Here is a 20,607-nt window from a genome sequence, read left to right as displayed (position 1 = left end):
TCTGACATATTTCTTACCATCTTCATTAAGGCCATCATCTCCTTTAAAGTCGCCAAGTATCAGAGTGTATGCTGATTTAATTTGAAGAGTCTTCTCAAGGTCTTTGTAGAATTTCCTTAACTCTTCATTCTTTTTTGTTTGTTTGTTTTTAGTGAGGCAATTGGGGTTAAGTGACTTGCCCAGGGTCACACATATAGTAAGTGTTAAGTGTCTGAGGCCAGATTTGAACTCAGGTACTCCTGACTCCAGGGCCAGTGCTCTAACCACTGTGCCACCTAGCTGCCCCAATCTTCATTCTTAACAATTGACCTTATGCATAAGCTGCAATTATTTTCATGATAGTTTTTTTGCAAGTACTTATCATAGGTACTGAAATATAAGATAACCAAATTCCCATGAAATAATGTTCTCTACTGTGTTTGGATATACAATAAAATCAATTCTTTAACTCTTTGCATGTAGTACTTTTTATTCATTCCTTTAAATATCATCAGATTCAGTCCAATATTCATAGGATGATAGATTTAAATCTTTATTGGAATTCAGAGGTCGTCTTAGAATAAGGATCATCAGATTGTAAAATTATCTATTTAAAATTGGAAAGAATCTGAGGTCATCTAGTCTAAATCTCTCATCTTAAAGATGAAGAAACAGACCCAGGATCAGTAAGGTGACTTGCCCAAGGTCACAGGTAATAAGTATGAGAGACAGGATCTAAACTCAATAATCTGACTCTGGAGCTAGTGATTTTCCACTTTACTAGTTGTCTCATGAAGAATTCCTCTCCCTGGTATTCTTTTTTTTTTTTTGGTGGGGCAATGAGGGTTAAGTGACTTGCCCAGGGTCACACAGCTAGTAAGTGTTAAGTGTCTGAGGCCAGATTTGAACTCAGGTCCTCCTGAATCCAGGGCTGGTACTCTATCCACTGTGCCATCTAGCTCCCCCCCCCCCCCCGTATTCTTTGATGCTGAATTCAGGAGCTAGTCCTCCTAAGCTCTATCTAGGGCCTTTCTCATTCCTAAGTCTACCAACTTCTCCCTGTGTTAGACTCTGCCTAAAGCTTTTGCTCCCTGCTACTGGATTCTAGGTCTGCCCCCCATACTGGGTTCTCAACACAAGGACTTCAGGGGCCCTTCCAGTTTGTTTTTATCTAAGGCCTTTCTCCTATCACTGGGCTCATTCCCTTATTCCCTGCTCTGATTGAATTGAATTCCATTGATCTCATTCTCCAGTTGCCCTAGGACTGCTTTGCACAAAGCTTTGCATCTACTCCATTTTATGTACTTCATGATTTTTACATGATTCTGAGTCTTTCTCTGTGTCTCTAGGTTGTTTGGAGGATTCTATGGGTAATTCTCATTTCTTTTTAAATTGGTACATTCTGAAGCTTTACTAAGGTGTTTACTGGGGATCTGGCTCCTCTATATTCAAGCGTACTGCCATATTCCCCAAACCTTCATTGTTCATACTTTCTGCATAACCTCTTTTCACTAAGCAATGATTTCACGTACTCCTGGAGGAAATGAACTATATATAGTCATTATCACTATAAATGAAACAACAAATCATTTTTTTAGAAAGGCAAAGACTAAGAAGTATGAGGAAACCAGCTAAAATTCTATTTAATTTTCTGTACTAAGTTTGGGGTTTGTTTGTTGTTGTTATTGTTGTTGTTTTTGGTGGGGGAGAGTAACTTTAAGGAATTTTTGTGTTTTACAATTTATATGGCAACTTCCTAAATATTCCAAAATATATGTATGGGGCAGCTAGATAGAACAGTAGAGTGTCAGGCCTAGAGTTCAGAAGACTCATCTAAGTTCAAATCTGGACTCAGACATTTACAACTGTGTGATCCTGGGTAAGTTACTTAACCCTGTTTGCCTCAGTTTCCTCAGCTTTAAAATGAGCTGGAGAAGAAAATGCCAAACCACTTCGATATCTTTGCCAAGAAAACCTCAAATGGGGTCACAAAGAGCTGGATATGACTGAAATTGACTGAACAACAACAACAAAATGTGTGTGTTTAAAGTTCTGTTGGAATTGATTAAATAGGATATAGAGAGATGGATAGATAAACACTAATTACTGGTTACAAAATTGGCAATAATAGCCTAAGAAAGAATATCAGAGGGACAAAGCTTATTGAATTCTCCCAACACTAATTTTTTTTCTCTTTCTCTCACAAAGCTCTGATCAAGAGATATTAGTTATGGAATACTTGTTTCCTGTGACAAGATTTTTACTATATATTTTGGGAAATGAAATATATAGGAAACAACTTAAAAAAGACAGATTTGTTAAGCAGAGGGAAAAGTTGGCAAGGTTACCAGCTTCAGCCACATTAGCAGATAACTTCCTGGTGAAGAGAGTAGAAAATGCTAGCAATTAAGCACCAAACTAAAGAGAAGATCAAACTATGCATAGACATATAGATGACCAACAATCAATAGGTATGCATTAAATGCCTACCATGTATCAGGCACTGTGTTAGGTGCTAAGGATGGAATACACTAAATGAAACAATTTCTAGAAGTCTCAAACTAATTTATAGAGTAACATTATTTGACAAAAACTGTTGGGAAAATTGGAAAACAGTATGACAGAAACTAGGTATAAACCAACATCTCATGATATACCAAGTAAATTAGGAGAACCTGGAATAGTTTACCTGTCAGATCTATGGATAAAGGAAGAACTTAGGACCAAATAAGATACAGAGAGCATTATGAAACATAAAATAGATCGTTTTGATTATATTAAATTAAAAAGGTTTTGCACAAGCCAAACCAGTACAACCAAAATTAGAAGAAAAGCATAAAACTGGGAGGGAAATTTTTGCAACAAGTATCTCTGATTAAGGCCTTATTTTTCAAGTACATAGAGAACGGAGTCGAATTTATAAAAATATAAGTTATTCTCTAATTGGTAAATGGTCAAAGGATGTGAACAGGCAATTTTTGGATGAAGAAATCAAAGCTATTTATAATCATAAGAAAAAATTCTCTAAATCACCATTGGTTAGGGAAATACAAATTAAAACCACTCTGTGGGACCACCTTATATCTATCAGATTGTCTAATATGACAAAAAAGGAAAATGATAAATGTTGGAGGAGATATAGAAAACTATGACAGTAAGTGATGTACAGTTGATGCAGTTGTGAATTTATCCAGCCAACCTGGGGAGCAATTTGGAACTATGCCCAAAGGACAATAAAACTGTAAATGCCCTTTAATCTGGTAATACTGCTGCTATGTTTATATCCAAAGAGATTTTTTAAAAGGGGAAAAGGATTTATTTGTATAAAAATATTTATAATAGCTCTTTTTGTTTGTTTGTTTTTGGCAGGGCAATGGGGGTTAAGTGACTTGCCCAAGGTCACACAGCTAGTAAGTGTCAAGTGTCTGAGGCTGGATTTGAACTCAGGTCCTCCTGAATCCAGGGCCGGTGCTTTATCCACTGCACCACCTAGCTTCCCCCTATAGTAGCTCTTTTTGTGGTGGCTAGGAATTGGAAATCAAGGGGATGCCCATCAATTGGGGAATGGCTAAACAAGCTGTGGTATATGATTTTGGTAGAATATTATTGTGCTATAAAAATAACAAGCAGGATTATTTCAGAAAAACCTGGACTTATATGAACTGATGCAAAGTGAAATGAGCAGAACCAGGAAAACATTGTACACAGCAACAGCAATATTGTATGATGTAGAATTGTGAACGACTTAGCTATTCTCAGCAATACAATGATCCAAGACAATCTCAAAGGACTCATGATGAGAAATGCTATTTGTCTCCAGAGAAAGAATTTATGTTGTTTAAATAAAGACCAGAGCATGCTATTTTTCACTTTTTTTTAAATTCAAATCTTCTTGTACAAAATGAATAATGTGAACATGTTTTACATAACTACACATGTCTAACCTAATTGGGATTGCTTACCATTTTAGGGAGGAGGGAGGGAAGGGATAGATGGAATTTGGAACTCAAAAACTTTTTTTAAAAAAGTTTTTAAATTGTTTTTATATGTAATTGAGGGGCAGCTAGGCGGCACAGTGGATAGAGCACCAGCCCTGTAGTCAGGAGTACCTGAGTTCAAATCCGACCTCAGACACTTAACACTTACTAGCCGTGTGACGCTGGGCAAGTCACTTAACCCCAGTTGCCTCACTAAAAAAATAAAATAAAATTTTTAAATTTTTAAAAAACACATGTAATTGAGGGAAAATAAAATATGATTTAAAAAATAAAGTTCTTGGTACAAAAAAAATCAATGGATTAGATATATTTATGGATTATGCATCTATTTTGGTTTACTGAGATGCTCAAAAGTATTGGTCTTAGGGGGAAGCTATTTGGCACAGTGGATAAGCACCGGCCCTGGATTCAGGAGGACCTGAGTTCAAATCTGGCCTCAGACACTTGACACTAACTAGTTGTGTGACCCTGGGCAAGTCACTTAACCCTCATTGCCCAGAAAAAGAAAAAAAAAAGTATTGGTCTTGATGTTTAAGTGACACTTACTTAAGTAGATCATGGATCATAGATTTAGACCTGGATGGGGCCATTAGAATTCATTGGGAACCTGAGAATCAGATTGGTTAAATGAATTGCCCAAGGTAACAGAGGAAGTTGTAAAGGAATTAATTGTGATTTCCATGACCCCATCTTTGTTTCATCATGGTCAGACTGAAAAGATGTAACCTTGAAAAGCCCCACCTAGGAGTTCCCCCAGGCCCATATGGGCCTGGCCAAATTATAATGGGGACAGGCCGGGGGTATGTTGAACTAATTGGAGACTCAGCATGGCTAGGAATCTCCCTTATGGTGGGAGAGGCAGGAAGGAAGAGTGAGAGAGGAGGAGAGAGAGAAGCGGTGTATGGTGGATCTTTGGACAGAACCAAGAGGGACTGCACAGCTGATTCTCCTTGGAAATACAGATTCCAGGTGGTTGTGAGTTTGTGTTATTGGCTTACAAAGAGGTAAAATGGAGGAGAGAACCTTCATCCTGAATATAATTCAGATAGGAAGCATCAGTCTGTTGGATCCTTTGTCTCTTAAGACTTTGCCAAGTATGAAAAGTTGTTTTCTTTTTCTAAAACAAAACAAAACAAGAAAACCAACAAAAAAGTTAAAGGAGTACTTTCACTCCAGCATGCTCTCTAATTCTTCTGGCATTTGGAGTATTTGTAAGTCACCACTATAGGTTAATACAATCTCAGCATTTCCCTGCTACTTGTTAAGTATAGAGAGAAGGGAGGAAATCTATAGACTGCTTCAGGTAAATAAGAGTATTGAGTCTGGTATAAAGTATGGGAAATACAATTTTTGATGTGCAAGTGAATTTCATCTAGAGATAGTCACTTCATCTCAGAAGCAGACAAACAAGACTAGCAAGACTCCTGTAAGGCAGAGATTTGTGCAAATAATGAATAATAATGAAGAATGATGATGTCTTTTAAAGGGATCAAATATTATGCACCACAGCAAAGAAAAGGCTTACTGTTACAACTGGAGACTTCAATGGAACTAAAATTCTTCATAATTTCCATTCCCATGTTGGACCTTCAAAAGAGAGGAACAAAAATTACCTTTCAGTCTGGAAATCAAAAAGAAATAGTACACTTCAAGAACCAGACTTTAGAGAGTTTCTAACCCTGATCACTTTCATCTAAAGGGTAGGAGACAGGGGACAGGTGGAGTGGGGAGCTTCAGGGCTAGGGCTAGAAGTCAGGCTCTTTATAAACTACAACCACCATTTCAGGCTATTTAGCAAATGTTAGATTCTGATAAAGGACAGTCACTGCCTGTATTCATCCCAAAGCATATTCAGATCCACCTTCTAAAAAGCAACTCTATATAAAATTCTAACATACAAGTGCTTTCATAGAACTTTAAATCTACATATGGTCCCTAGGGGCTCCAAAAAGGTTTATTTACCTGACAAAGAGGCTCTTCTCTAGGCTGCTGAGATAAGAAACTTCCTTATTCTTAGATTTCAGCTGGGCCAGTGCATCACAAGACACTTGTGGAGGTTTCACACAGTAGAAGGCTTCCTGATCTCGTTGGTCCAGGTACTGGCACAATTCAGCACTTGTGTTTAGAACCAGGCCACATTCAGTGAAGACCTGGGATGTGCCATTGGCAAATTGGCCTGTGAAAATCACCTTATCATAGCCCATATTCCTTGCTCTCCAAAGGGCAGACACCCCTTCACTGGGGTGGATGAGTAGAAGAGACACAGAGATTCTGCCCACCCAGAATAAAGTGAAGCTGACAAGGTAGGTGCCATTGTTGAAGTCAGTCACTCTTCCTGAAGCTCCTGCCTTCAGTTCTGGGGAAGAAATCCTGGCCCTTAAGAAGTCTCCTCCATATTTCTTCCTTTGCCCTAAGAAGTCTCTCACCTCCAATAGGATGTCTAGCTGATCCCCGCTGCAGTAGGTAGCTTTAGCATTAAAGATAGTGGCCACACTGTGGGCTGCACTGGTGGTGGTGTTCACATGGGAGAATGGTCTGTGTGGGATGAGCTGGTCTAGCTGCTCCCTGATTTTTTTAATTTGCAGATCAGTTTCTGTGGGTGCTGTGGCTGTAGTAAATGATACATCAGGGCACAAGGGTTTCTTGGAAGTATCCCAGTGATACAGGGAGATAGGAAAGTCTAATGCAGGCCAAAACTGAAACAAGAAACAAATGACAGAACCTGGCTTTACTTTAGTATGAATATCTTTTGGCATGAATTTCTATGGATCTAAAAGGGTAAGCTGGCTGGCTGGAACTATTGTGGGTCCCCTTAGTTATAGACCTATCTTCCTGAAAAGACTTATATGGACTGATGTACAGAACAAGGAGAACATTGTGCACAGTGACAGCAATATTGTTTGTTGAAGAACTGTGAATGACAACTATTCTCAACAATAAAATGATCTACCTCCAGAGAAAGAACTGATATTAATTGAACACAGACTGAAGCATGCTATTTTTCACTTTCTTTCATTTTTTCTTTTATTCAAGTTTTCTTATACAAAATGACTAATATGGTAATGTTTTACATAATTGCACATCTATAAGCTATATCTTATTGCTTACTTTCTCAGGGAGGGGGAGGGAAGAAAGGGAAGGATAGTATTTGGAACTCAAAACTTGAAATTTTTTTTTATTTTAAAAAATTATAGACCTAGCTTTATAGGGAGTCTTCATCACAGGGGCAGCCCCCTTCCCAATCGACCTGTTTAATTCAAATAAGTTTAGGATACAGAGGAGACCAAAGCCCACTTCTTTTGTTGCCCTGTGTTATTGTCGCATCTCTAGCTGCATGTCCATAAACAAAATCCCCTTCCTCTCAAGAGGTTGGAACTTGGGGTTATTAGAAAGGCAAACATAGATGGGTGCTATCTGTGACTTTCCTTTTTCTCTCTGGAAGGCTGGGTCCTTGAACTCTTCAGGAACACAACACCGTCAGGAAATCCCCCTCTTCTCTCTGGGACTCTGGCTCTACAAATTCTCCAGTTTGTGGCTGCCCTAGAAATAACCCTAAGACTGGTACAGCTCAGAAACTTTCCTGTTCTCTTTAGTTGGGTTTCAGAAACTCTTGACTCCTGACCAAATGGTTCCCCTGTCCTGGAACCATACAGTTAAGAACTACAATATAAATAATATTCATATCAATTATTAATATTATTAATAATAATATGCAATATTGATCAAATGATGCAATAATTAACTGAATATTTCTCTGCCACTACCTTTCCAGGACTGAGTTCATGAATTTATAATCTAAGAACTTGGGATCTAGGAACAACCGATAATCCAATACTGCCAAACTGCTGCCCTCTCTGAAACTGAGTCTCAGAGGTCAGTTAGTACCTGTTGGGGGAGGGGAGAATGATGGATAATAGTATACCAATGCACAGGTTCACTCCACCCCCTTCCCTCCAAGCACCACCCTGTTTCTATTCTGTCCTCAGCCTTCCACAGTCCTCTTTGTAAATGGAAAAGGACCAACTCTAAAGTGAAAACTCCATTTTTATATGCTTAGCCCTAAGGGATGACTCTCTATATCCCAACCTATCCCAGGATGTATATTTAGAGCTGGAAGGTAGAGCCAGTCAACTGATCCATATAAACGCAAGACAATTATTCATTCCTAATTGCTAAGACTCAACTACTCATCCTTAATCTTCAATGTCCAAAAGGGCCGATTGTGGTGGTCCCATTCTCTTGAGGGAACTTCAATTCACCTTCCAAACAAATGTTCATCATCCCATAATTTCATCAAATTGATTGGGGGGAAGGAGAGGAGATCAGCCTCCAAAAAATTGCTCCTTTATATGTGTATGGGTGGTGGCAGCTAAATGGCAGTGGATAGCAGTTTTAGAATTAAAGTCAAGACAGCCTGAGTTCAAATCCAATCTGAGCCACTTAAAAGCTCACTTGATTGCTGTTTCCTCTGCTGTAAAATAGAGATTCCTCCCTTCCAAGGTTGTTGTGAGGATCAAATGAGCTAATATTTATTAAAATGCTTAGCAAAGTGCCTGACATATAGGGGGTACTTTATGAATGCTTGCTCCTATCTCACATCCAGGCACTAGGGGAAAACAACTCTAGCAGGTCATCTGGTAAGGATGAGATGTCTATTCTACCTAATGTTTCTGTCAACACCGTTGGAAATTTAGGGGAGCAGGTTAAATTCAAGGATGGGAAATGGAAATCAAAGAGATGTCCATCGATTGGGAAATGGCAAAACAAGCTGGGTATATGACTGTGATAGAGTATTGTTTTATAAGAAATGACAGGGTCAGATAGGTGGCACAAGGGGCAGCTAGGTGATGCAGTGGATAAAGCACTGGCCCTGGATTCAGGAGGATGTGAGTTCAAATCCAGCTTCAGACACTTGACAAGTACTAGCTGTGTGACCCTGGGCAAGTCACTTAACCCCCCATTGCCCCGCTTAAAAAAAATGACAAGCAGGATGATTTCAGAAAAACCTGGAAAGACTTGCATGAACTGATGTATAGTAAAGTGAACAGAACCAGGAGAATGTTGCACACAGTAACAGTAATATTGTAGAATGAAGAACTGTGAATAACTTAACTATTCTCACCAAAGGACTCATGATGATGCATACTATTTTCCTCCAGAGAAGGAACTGACATTGTCTGAATAGATTGAAGCATGACATTTTTCACTTTCTTTTTTCCATTTTTTATTCAAGTCTTCTAGTACAAAATGACTCATATGGAAATATTTCACATGAATGCACACATATAACCTATATCTGATTGTTTATGTCAACCCTGAAAACAAATGACCAAAGAGTCACAGAGGTCACACAGTCACCTGTGAACTCTTAAAAAAAAAAAAAAACTCCAGAGAGCTCACAGAAGGAGTGCTCCAGCTTTGAAAAACAAATCACCAGAGAGCCACAGCAGCCATGGAATTGCTGTTAATGCTAAAAAAAAAAACCAACAAACACAAACCAGAGCTCACACGGATTATCACAACCGCAGTTAACTCTAAAAACAAAACAAAATAAAACCAAATAGTTAACAGTGGTTATAAGCTTTCTTTATTCCATTGGAGGAGGTAAACTAGACACAATGTGCCAGGGGCTCCTCTGATACCAAGGAGACCTGCTTTAGTGTGAGTGAATCTCAATACATATACTAGTGGCAATGCAGTGAGCAGTAGGCCTGACAAGGAGGTGTAATGGCAACAATGACACAAGTTTAATTCATATCAGGTCTTCATGACGGAAACAGGAGTACTACAGGTGCTTGTCTGAGATTGGGGACCACCTAGAGCTGATGAGAAACAATTCTGGGATTATGCTGTGGCTGAGATCATCCAGAGGGTGAACACAAAGGACTGTTGTTATGTCATGCTCAAGGCACAGCTTGCTCATTGTGTCTTAGCTCTGTAAAACATGGTAAAAGAGGAGAAGCAAAAAGAGTGGGGTGGTCTTGGCATGGGGGTCCTGACACCATCTCAGGGAGGAAGGACGGTAAGAAGGGAGGGATAGAATTTGGAACTCAAAACTTTACCAAATGTTTAAAAAAATTGTTTTCACATGTAATTGGGGGAAAATATAATATATATTTTAAAAATTCAAGGAAGGAAATAGTTCCTCATTAAGGGTCTTAATTAGATCACAGGTCTAGATTGACTTGCTTGTGATCTTTAGAAATCTAACTAACAGAGCAGTTAGCTGGTTGCCTCTTTTCTTCAAGCCCTAACACAGCTATGTCATATTCAGAATAATGAAGAAGTAAGCCATCAAAAACAATGCACATCTGCAGTGGATTAAGCACTGGCCCTGAATTCAGGAGGACCTGAATTCAAACCTGCCCTCAGACACTTGACACTAGCTGTATGACCCTGGACAAGTCACTTGACCCCAATTGCCTCACAAAAAATAATTTTTTTAAATTAAAAAATAAAAAACCAGTTCACATCAAGTAGATGGTTTTAGTCATATTCCTGTAAGGAAGAAGAGGAGCTTATTCATCACATGCTGATGATAATGTCAATCCTGAGAGTTGAGTACATTTCTCTCTTGAGAAGATGGAAGAGTATGGATCCTGAATTAAGAGAGTTTATCCAAAGATCAGTCCAAAAGTAGAGTTGCTCTGGAGTGATGACATCCAGAGGGCTGAAGTACAAATTGGAAGTTGGGTGGCATGAAGAAGAATCAATCTGAGGTGGTGAGTAATGGAATAGAAGGCGAGATCAATGGAGCATGGCTAAGTTGAGTATTGGTTGGACTCCATGTTTTTCCTTCAAGCTCTGTCTTTTTATCTGAACAGTATGTTTTCTCTATTCTTGTCTATTGTAATTTTGTCCATACCAGCAGGTAAAAATGAGGGCCCTCCTTGGGCTGCTGGATCAGAAGAGCCTTGGGAATGGACCACATACATACCCTATTTTAAAAGTGAGCAAGATACATCAAATTGCCAGAGTAAATCAAGTTGCCTCAGATGTTTTCGATTCTACTTTATGTTCTGGTGTTAGAGGCTCCTTCTTGCCTATTTCACTGGAAATATTTTGGCTTGCAGCTCTGATTTCATCATTGCCCTCTAGGTGTGGCTACTTTGAATTACACTAAGTCACATGGAATATAAAAGTTGGCCTCTGGCTCACTTGAACTCATTTTGATTTACTGGATTGTTTTGCTCTGCCTTGGACAGGAATCCTGATCAATTGTCCTGAACCATCAGATCTAGGACCCAGAGCCTGGGACATGAGAGGCCTTCTCCTTCACTTACCTAACCAAGCCAAGCCCTACAACTACTCTTAGTGATTCCAGCTGGCCTGTCCAGCAGAGGAAACCTACTAGCCACAAATAAACAGATATTCATGACACTCTTTCTGAGGGGACCTCTCTATCCTAGTCTTACAAGAACATGTAGAGAAAGGAGACACTATGGTCGACTGTCAGTTTTCCATAGGCATCTTGGAACAAAGAACTCAGACTGATTCGGACATTGGCAATCACCTACACAAAGACTGAGAGAAGCTCTGAAAAGTATATTCTTTCCCCAACCTTCCCTCCCCATGCCTCTCTGAAAATAGACCCTGTAAGATCATTTTTCTTGTTTTCTTTTTCTCAGAGCTATTTCCTTTATTCTGTTTTTTTGCTTCATATAAAAAGTCATGGTTAGTCATGGAGGCTTATACTGCATTTGTTATTTGAAATCCCAATTTCCACATTAAAAATGTCTTCAAATCAGTCAGTCAGTGAACTAATATTTATTAAGCTAACTCCAATTATGATCTAGGCCCTGTGCTAAGTGTTGTAATAGAGATCTTGATGCTGGTTTTCCTTTTTTTTTTTTGTCTATTTTAAGTTTCATTCTTACACTTGGATGCACAAAAAAAATCAACTACAGAAGTGTGAGCTGGGTTGGACAGTAGTTTTATGAAAAAGATCTGGGGGGGAGGGGGGTGACCTCCAAACTCAGTATGAGTTACTAGTGTAATACAGAAGCCAAGACAACTATTACAATATCAAGCTCCATTAAAAGGAGCAGAAGTTCCTGAAAAGGGAGGTGATGGTCCCACTGTCCCACTCTCAAGCAGACCCCATCTGAAGTATCATGCTCTGCTTGTAGCACTATAGTTTAAGAAGAATATTGACAGGGGCAGCTAAGTGGCACAGTGGATAAAACACCAGACCTGGATTCAGAAGGACCTGAGTTCAAATCCAGCCTCAGACACTTGACACTAGCTGTGTGACCCTGGGCTAGTCACTTAACCCTCATTGTCCCACAAAAAAAAAAAAGAATAAGAAAAAGAAAAAAAGTTGAAAGGAGGAAAATTGAGGCTTGATATCAAGAAAAACTTCTTATCAATTAGAGCTGTCCAAAACATGAAATGGGCTGCCTGGTGAAGTGGTAGGTCCACTTTCCTTAGTTACTGTCACATAAAGGTTGAATGATGATTTGTTTGCTATGTTCTGGTGGTATTCCTTTTGTGTATGCACTGGACTAGATGTCCACTGAGGTTCCCTCAAACTATCTGTTATTCTTTGATCTTTAAATTCTCTTGGGATAATGTACTTTAATTGGGTTTTGTGAAAAATATTCTGTAAATATATTTTCCCTTACTGCCTTTAACTATTTTATGAGCTGATAGTGCTCATAGTTCTCCATCTATAAGGCCTTAAGTCACTGTAAGATTTTACAAATGAGTTTATATCATAAACTGGTGTTGCCATTGGATGCTACTTGCTAAGGAGATCAAATGGTTGCTAGCTAGGGCAATTTCTAGGCCATTGGTATTACCTATTTGTGGCAAATATTTTATATCAATTCCTTAATGCATGCATTAATTCAACAAGTATTTATTAAGTACCTACTTAGTAAACATTGTTTTATTCTTCTCATCTCTTTTTATCTTTTATTTTTTAACATTTTATTTTTTCCAATTACATGTAGATACAAACTAACATCCACTGAAAAAAATTTGAGTTCCAAAGTTTCTCCATCCCTAAGAGTGTAAGCAATTTGATATAGATTATATATATATATATATATATATATATGTAATGCTGTAAAACATATTTACATATCAATCATGTTGTGGAAGAAACAGATCACACAAAAATGAAAAAAGTGAAAATAGTATGCTTTGATCTACATTTATACTCCATCAGTTTTCTCTCTAAATGTGAATAGCATTTTTCCTCATGTGTCATTTGAAATTATCTTGGGTTACTGAATAACTGAGAATAGCTAAATCATTCATAGTTGGTCATCATACTGTGTTGCTGTTAGTATGTAGAATGTTCTCCTGGTTCTACTCACTTCACTTTGCACCCATGTTAATCTTTCCAGGTTTTGCTAAGAGTATCCTGATCATCATTTCTTACAAAACAATAGTATTCCATCACAATCATATACCAATACAATGTATTCAGCCATACCCAATTGATGGACATTCCCTAAATTTCCAATTCTTTGGCACCACTAAAAGAGCTGCCATAAATATTTTTATACATATGGGTCTTTTTCCTTTGTGCTTTTTTTTTTAGACTTTTATTTTCCAAATTACATGTAAAAGCAAATTTTGACATCAAATTTTTTTTAAACTTTGTGTTCCAACTTCTCTTCTTCCCTCCCCTCCCCCCCCAAGAACTCAAACAATTCAACATAAATTATACATGAGTAGTCATGGAAAATAATTCTACATTATCTAGGTTGTGAGAGAAAACAGATAAAAACAAAACTTCAGATTAAGGAACTGTCAAAAAAAAAAATGTGTTTCAGCCTGTTTTCAGATACCATCAGTTCTTTCTCTGTAGATGGACTGTGATTTTCATAAGTTCTTCAGAGTTATATTGGATCATTGCCTTGCTGAAGATAACCACATGCTTCACAGCAGATCATCTTACACTAATGCTATTATTTTGTATACAGTACATTTCTCTCTGTTTCAGTTCATGTGGGTCTTTCCAGGTTTTTCTGATAGCATCCTGTTCATCATAATTTTTCTATAGTACCTTGAACTTGACAGAGAATTTTCTCCACACCATACGATTTGCCATTGCAGTCAATCATCATAACTATTTCCCTCCATCCCATCCCTTTCCAATGATATTTACTCTGTTGTCTATCTTATTTTGTCCTAATCCTCCTCAAAAGTGTTTTGCTACTGACTTCCCCCTCCCCCGCTCTGCCCTCCCTTCATTCACCCTTCCCTCCTTATCTTCTTTCCCTCCTACTTTCCTGTAGGGTTAAATAGATTACTCTTCCCAATTGGGTGTGTGTGTTATTCCCTCCTTGAGCCCACTCTGATGAGGTTAAGGCCTTTGAGCTAATTCTGTTTTCTAAATTATTTTTCCTCCCTCCCTCCTCAACTCTCCCTGTGAAATCAAACAATTCAATATATGTCATACATGTGTTGTTATGCAAAACATCTTCACCTTCCTCAAAAGTGTTTTGCTTTTCACAGTTCCCTCCCTGAAACTTCCCCTCCCTCCTTTCCCTCTTCTCCCCACCCCACCCCCCATCTCCTTCTCCTCACACTTTTCCTTAGGGCGAAAATATATTACTATACCCACTTGAGTTTGTTTGTTATTCCCTCTTTGAGCCAATTCTGATGATAGCGAGGTTCACTCCCTCCCCCTCTCCTTTCCCCTCTTCCCCTCCCCTCCATAGGCTTTTTTCTTGTTTCCTTCATGTGAACTACCTCTCCCAAACCATCTCTCCCCTTTCCCCTCCCCCAGTCTATTCCTCCTATGCCTCACCCCTATTTTAAAGATGTCATCATGGGTTAGCCAGATGGCACAATGGACAAAGCACCAGCTCTGGGCCCAGGAGGCCCAGGAGGCCCAGAGCCCAAATCCAGCCCCAGGCACCAGACAACTCACCCTGTTTGCTCCACAAAAAACAAGGATACACAAAAAATAAATGCTTTACAAATACCATCCCTTCATATTCAGTTCAGACCTGTGTCCTCTGTGTATTCCTTACTGGAAAAGTTCTTATGAGTTGGAAGTATTGTTTTCTCATGTATGACTGTAATCTTTTATTGTCCCTCATGATTTCTTTTCCTTGTTAACCTTTTTATGATTTTCCAGAGTCTTGTATTTGAAAGTCAAGTTTTCTATTCAGTTTAGGTCTTTTCATCACAAATACCTGAAAGTCCTCTTTTTCATTGAAGTCCCATTTTGTCCTCTGAAAGATTATACAAACTTTTGCTGGGTACATGATTTTTGGCTGTAGTCCCAGTTCCTTTGCCTTCTGGAATATCATATTCCATGCCTTCTGGTCCTTTAATGTAGAAGCTGCTAGATCTTGCTTTGTCCTTATTGGAGCTCCATAGTATTTGAATTCCTTTTTTCTAAGCTGCTTGCAATATTTTCTCCTTGGCCTGGCAGTTCTGGAATTTGGCTATAATATTCCTGGAGGTTTTCCTTTTGGGATCTCTTTCAGGAGGTGATCGGTGGATTCTTTCAATTTCTATTTTAGCTTCTGCTTCTAGAATATCAGGGAAATGTTCCCTCACAATCTCTTGGAGGATGGTGTCTAAGCTTTTGTTTTGGTCATGGTTTTCAGGTAGTCCAATGATTTTCAAATTATCTCTCCTGGATTTATTTTCCAGGTCAGCTGTTTTTCCAAGGAGATATTTCACATTGCCCTCTATTTTTTCATTCAATTGGATTTGCTTTACTGTGTCTTGGTTTCTCATAAGGTCACTAGCTTCCATTTGTTCAATCCTAATTCTTAGGCAATTATTTTCATCAGTTTTTTAATCTCCTTTTCCATTTGGCTTTTCAAGCTGCTGACTTTTTTCTCATGACTGCTGCATCGCTCTCATTTCTCTTTCCATTCTTTCCTCCCTCTCTCCATCTTCCTTCTATCTCTCCTACTTTCTCATCAAGGTCCCTTTTGAGAGCTTCCATGGCCTGAGACCAGTTCATATTTTTCTTGGAAGCTTTGGAGGTAAGGGCCCTGTGGTTGATTTCCTCATCTGATGGTGCCCCTTGATCTTCCTTGTCGCTGAAGAAGCTTTCTGTAATTCTGAACTTTCTTTGCTTGCTCATCTTTTACTTGACTTTAAACTCTCCGCTGCGGGGCCCTGTTTTTCAGTTCCACAACTGTTACCAGCTTCAGAGGGTCCCAGGTGTTTTGGTTTGAGAGAGGGCTGGCTTTACTCTTGCCTGGCCTATTCTCTGGTTTGGAGATAACCTCAAGCCTATTTACTAACCAACCAACTAGCAAAGCTTTCTGTGGTGTGGTTCTTAGCTTCGATGAGCCTGTGCCCCTCCCCAACCTGGGCCTCCCGCCACTCAGGATTTCTTCCTCCCTACATCCTGCTGGTACCCCTGTACGTCCCCGCCTCTGGCCAGCCATTCAGCCATCTCACCCAACCTCATGCTCAGTTCTAGAAGACACTGGTGCTGTAGCTGATTCAGAGGCTCTGGGGTAAATTCCTCTGGCGGCGTGGATGGGGTCTCTGTTGGCACAATCACGGGGTTGGACTTTACTCATGGCCCCATAATCTCAGTCCATATTTTTGCATGATTTTCTGATCCTGGGGTACTTTTATTGCTGTTTTGGGGGTGATTGTATCAGGAGCTCTGTGCATTTAATGTCTTTCCTCTGCCATCTTGGCTCTGCCTCCTTTGTGCTTTTTAATCTCTTTAGGATATAAAGCTAGTAGTGGTATTTCTGAGTCAAAAGGTATTCACAGTTTTAAAGCCCTTTGGGCACAGTTCCAAATTGCTCTCCAGAATGCTTGGATCAGTTCACAATAGTGCATTAATGTCCCAGTTTTCCCATATCCCCTCCAACATTCATCATTGTCCTTTTCTATCATATTAGCCAACCTGATAGGTATGGGTTGATACCTCAGAGTTATTTTCATTTGTATTTCTCAAATCATTGGTGATTTAAAGAAATTTTTTTCATATGACTCTAGATAGCTTTGATTTCTTCATCTGAAAACTACCTGTTCATATCCTTTGATCATTTAGAAATTGGGGAATGACTTGTATTTTGTTTTATGACTTTTATTCTTATAAGTTTGACTCAGTTCTCTATATATTTGAAAAATGAGGCCTTTATCAGAAACATTGGCTGTAAAAATTTTTCCCAGATTTCTGCTCTCCTTTTAATCTTGATAGCATTGGTTTTGTTTGTGCAAAAAATTTTTAATTTAGTATTATTAAAATTATCCATTCTACATTTCATAATGCTCTCTTCCTTTTCTTTGGTCCTAAATTCTTCCCTTATCCATAGATCTGACAGGTAAACTATTCCATGCCCTCCTAATTTGCTTATGGTATCAACTTTTATGTCTAAATAATGTTCGCATGTTGATCTTATCTTGTTATATACAGTGTAAGATACTGGTCTATACCTAGTTTCTGTCATACAAAATATTTTCCCATTTTCCCAGAAGTTTTTCTAAAATAGTGAGTTCTTGTCCCAGAAGCTGGGGTCTTTCGGTTTATCAAACACTAGATTACTATGGTCATTTACTACTGTGTCTTGTGGACCTAATCTATTCCACTGACCCACCAGTTTATTTTTTTTTTAAGCCAGTACCAGATAGTTTTTATGATTACTGCTTTACAATAAAGTTTGAGATCTGGTATGGCTAGTTCACCTTCCTTCACATTATTTTCATTAATTCTCTTGATATTCTTGACATTTTGTTCTCCCAGATAAATTGTTATCTTTTCTAGCTGTATAAACTAATTTTTTGATACTTTGATTGGTATGGCACTGAATAAGGAAATTAATTTAAGTAGAATTGACATTTTTATTATATTGGCCTGGCTTATCTATAAACAACTTATGGCTTTCCAATTGTTTACATCTGACTTTATTTGTGTGGAATGTGTTTTGTAATTATGTTCATATAATTCCTGGGTTTGTCTTGGCAGGTAGACTTTCAAGTATTTTATATAGTCTACAGTTATTTTAAATGTAATGTCTATATCTTGTTGCTGGGGGTTATTGTTTATATAGAGAAATACTGATGATTTATGTGAGTTTTATGTTATATACTGCAACTTTGCTAAAGTTAATTATTTCAAGTAGTTTTTTTAATTGATTATCTAAGATTCTCTAAGTATATTATCATATCATCTGCCAACAGTGAGTTTTATTTGCTCATAGCCTATTCTAATTCTTTCAATTTCTTTTTCTTCTCTTATTGTTATAACTAACATTTCTAGAATAATATTGAATAATAAGGTGTCCATCCTAACTTCACCCCTGATCTTATAGGGAAGGCTGCTAGCTTTTTTCCCATTACAGATCATGCTTGCTAATGGTTTTAGATAGAAACTTTCATTTTAAGGAAAGATTCATCTATTTCTAAGCTCTCTAGTGTTTTTAATAGGAATGGGTGCCGTATTTTGTCAAAAGGTTTTCTACATACATTAAGATAATCATGATTTCTATTAGTTTTGTTATTGATAAGATCAATTATGTTGATAGGTTTTCTAATATTGAATCAGCCTTGCATTCCTGGTATAAATATCACCTGGTCATAGCATATGATCCTTGTGATATATTGTTATAATCTCTTTGCTAATATTTTATTTAAAATTTTTCACTGGGGGCAGCTAGGTGACACAGTGGATAAAGCACTGGCCCTGGATTCAGGAGGACCTGAGTTCAAATCTCACCACAGACACTTGACACTTACTAGCTGTGTGACCCTGAGCAAATCACTTAACCCTCATTGCCCCAAAAGAAAAAAAGGGAAAAAAAAGATTTAAAACAAACAAAAATATTTTCACTAATATTCATTAGGGAAATTGATCTGTAGCTTTCTTTCAGTTTTAGCTCTTCCTGGTTTAGGTATCAGTACCATATTTGTGTCATAAAAGGAATTTGATAGGATTTCTTCTTTGCCTATTTTTTCCAATTAGTTTATATAGTATCGAAATTAATTGTTCTTTAAATTTTCAATATAATTCACTTATGAACCCACCTAGCTCTGGGTATTTTTTCATAGGGAATTCCTTGTTGGCTTGTTTTATTTCTTTTTCTAAAATGAGATTATTTAAGTATTCTGTTTTCTCTTCTGTTAATCTGAGTAATTTGTATTTTTTGTAAATATTCATTGATTTCACTTAGATCATCAGATTTATTGGCATATAATTAGGCAAAATAGTTCCTAATAATTACTTTAAATTTCATCTTCATTGGTGGTGAATTCTCTCTTTTAATTTTTGACACTAGTAATTTGGTTTTCTTCCTTCCTTTTTTAAATTGAATTAACAACCAATGATTTATCTATCTTATTGATTTTTTTTCATAAAACCACCTCCTAGTTTTATTTATTAGCTCTCTAGTATTCTTACTTTACATTTTATTAATCTCACCTTTGGTTTTCAGAATTTCCAAATTGGTGTTCAATTGGGGATTTTTAATTTGTTCTCTTTCTACTTTTTTTTAGTTAGATGCCCAATCCATTGATCTGCTATATCTCTATTTTATTACTATTATTATTTTATTTTAAGATTTTAGAGATATAAATTTTCCTCTAAATACTACTCTAATTGCATCCCATAAATTCTGGTATGCTGTTTCATCATTGTCATTCTCTTTAATGAAATTGTAGATTGTTTCTATGATTTTTTTCTTCTACCCACTCATTCTTTAGGATTAAATTATTTAGCTTCCAATTAATTTTTAATCTATCATTCACTCACCTTTATTGAATGTAATTTTTATTGCATTATGATCTGAAAAGGATGCATTTAATATTTTGGCTCTTCTAACTTTGAGTTTTTATGTCCTACTACATGATAAATTTTTGTGTATGTGTCATGTACTGATGAGCCCCATTCAATTTTTTGCAGAGGTCTATCAAATCTAATTTTTCTAAAATTCTATTCATCTCTTTAACTTCTTTCTAATTCATTCTGTGATAAGATTTATCTATTTCTGAGAGGGAAAAGTTGAGGTTCCCCACTAATATAGTTTTACTGTCTATTTTTCTCCTGTAATTCACTCACTTTTCCTTTAAGAATTTGGATGCTATAACACTTTGTGCATATGTTTCATATTGATATTACTTCATTGTCTATGGTATCTTTTAACAAGATCTAGTTTCCTTCCTTATCTCTTTCTTTGTTTTTGGGGGGGTTTTTTTGTTTTTTGTTTTTTGCGGGGCAATGGGGGTTAAGTGATTTGCCCAAAGTCACACAGTTAGTAAGTGTCAAGTGTCTGTGGCCAGATTTGAACTCAGGAACTCCTGAATCCAGGGCCAGTGCTTTATCCACTGCGCCAGCTAGCCGCCCCCTTATCTCTTTCAGTTAGTTCTATTTTTGCTTTTGCTTTGTCTAAGATCATGACTGCTACCCCTGCTTTTTTTACTTCAGCTGAAGCATAATAGATTCTGCTCCAACCCCTTACCTTTATTCTGTGTATGTCTCTCTCCTTCAAGTGTATTTTTTGTAAACAACACATTGCAGCATTCTGTTTTTTAAACCACTTTGCCATCCACTTCTATTTTATGGGTGAGTTCATCCTATTCACATTCAATTATGATTACTAAATGTGTATGTATCTCCATCTTATTTTTCCTCCTGTTTATCTTTCTCTCTCCTGTCACCCTTTCCCTACTCACCAGTGCTTTACTTCTG

The 20,607-nt window shown here is 37.6% G+C and overlaps 1 protein-coding gene across 1 annotated transcript in view; it reads right to left on the bottom strand.

Moving 5' to 3' along the window:
• The window catches only part of LOC122747906 (NXPE family member 4-like), a 35,658-nt gene extending 19,284 nt beyond the window's left edge, over positions 1–16,374 (bottom strand). Inside the window, exons 1-3 of the mRNA XM_043993688.1 lie at positions 16,309–16,374; positions 5,940–6,673; positions 5,503–5,564 (exon numbers count right to left, since the gene is read on the bottom strand). Of these exons, the coding sequence (XP_043849623.1) occupies positions 5,503–5,564; positions 5,940–6,673; positions 16,309–16,374 (862 nt within the window). The remainder of the gene's footprint in view (positions 1–5,502; positions 5,565–5,939; positions 6,674–16,308) is intronic.
• Positions 16,375–20,607: the final 4,233 nt, after the last annotated feature.

Source organism: Dromiciops gliroides, chromosome 3 (genome assembly GCF_019393635.1).
Source record: "Dromiciops gliroides isolate mDroGli1 chromosome 3, mDroGli1.pri, whole genome shotgun sequence".
In the NCBI taxonomy this organism is placed as follows: domain Eukaryota; kingdom Metazoa; phylum Chordata; class Mammalia; order Microbiotheria; family Microbiotheriidae; genus Dromiciops; species Dromiciops gliroides.
The sequence above is the reverse complement of the archived record's forward strand: the minus strand, read 5'-3'. Positions and strand labels throughout refer to the sequence as shown.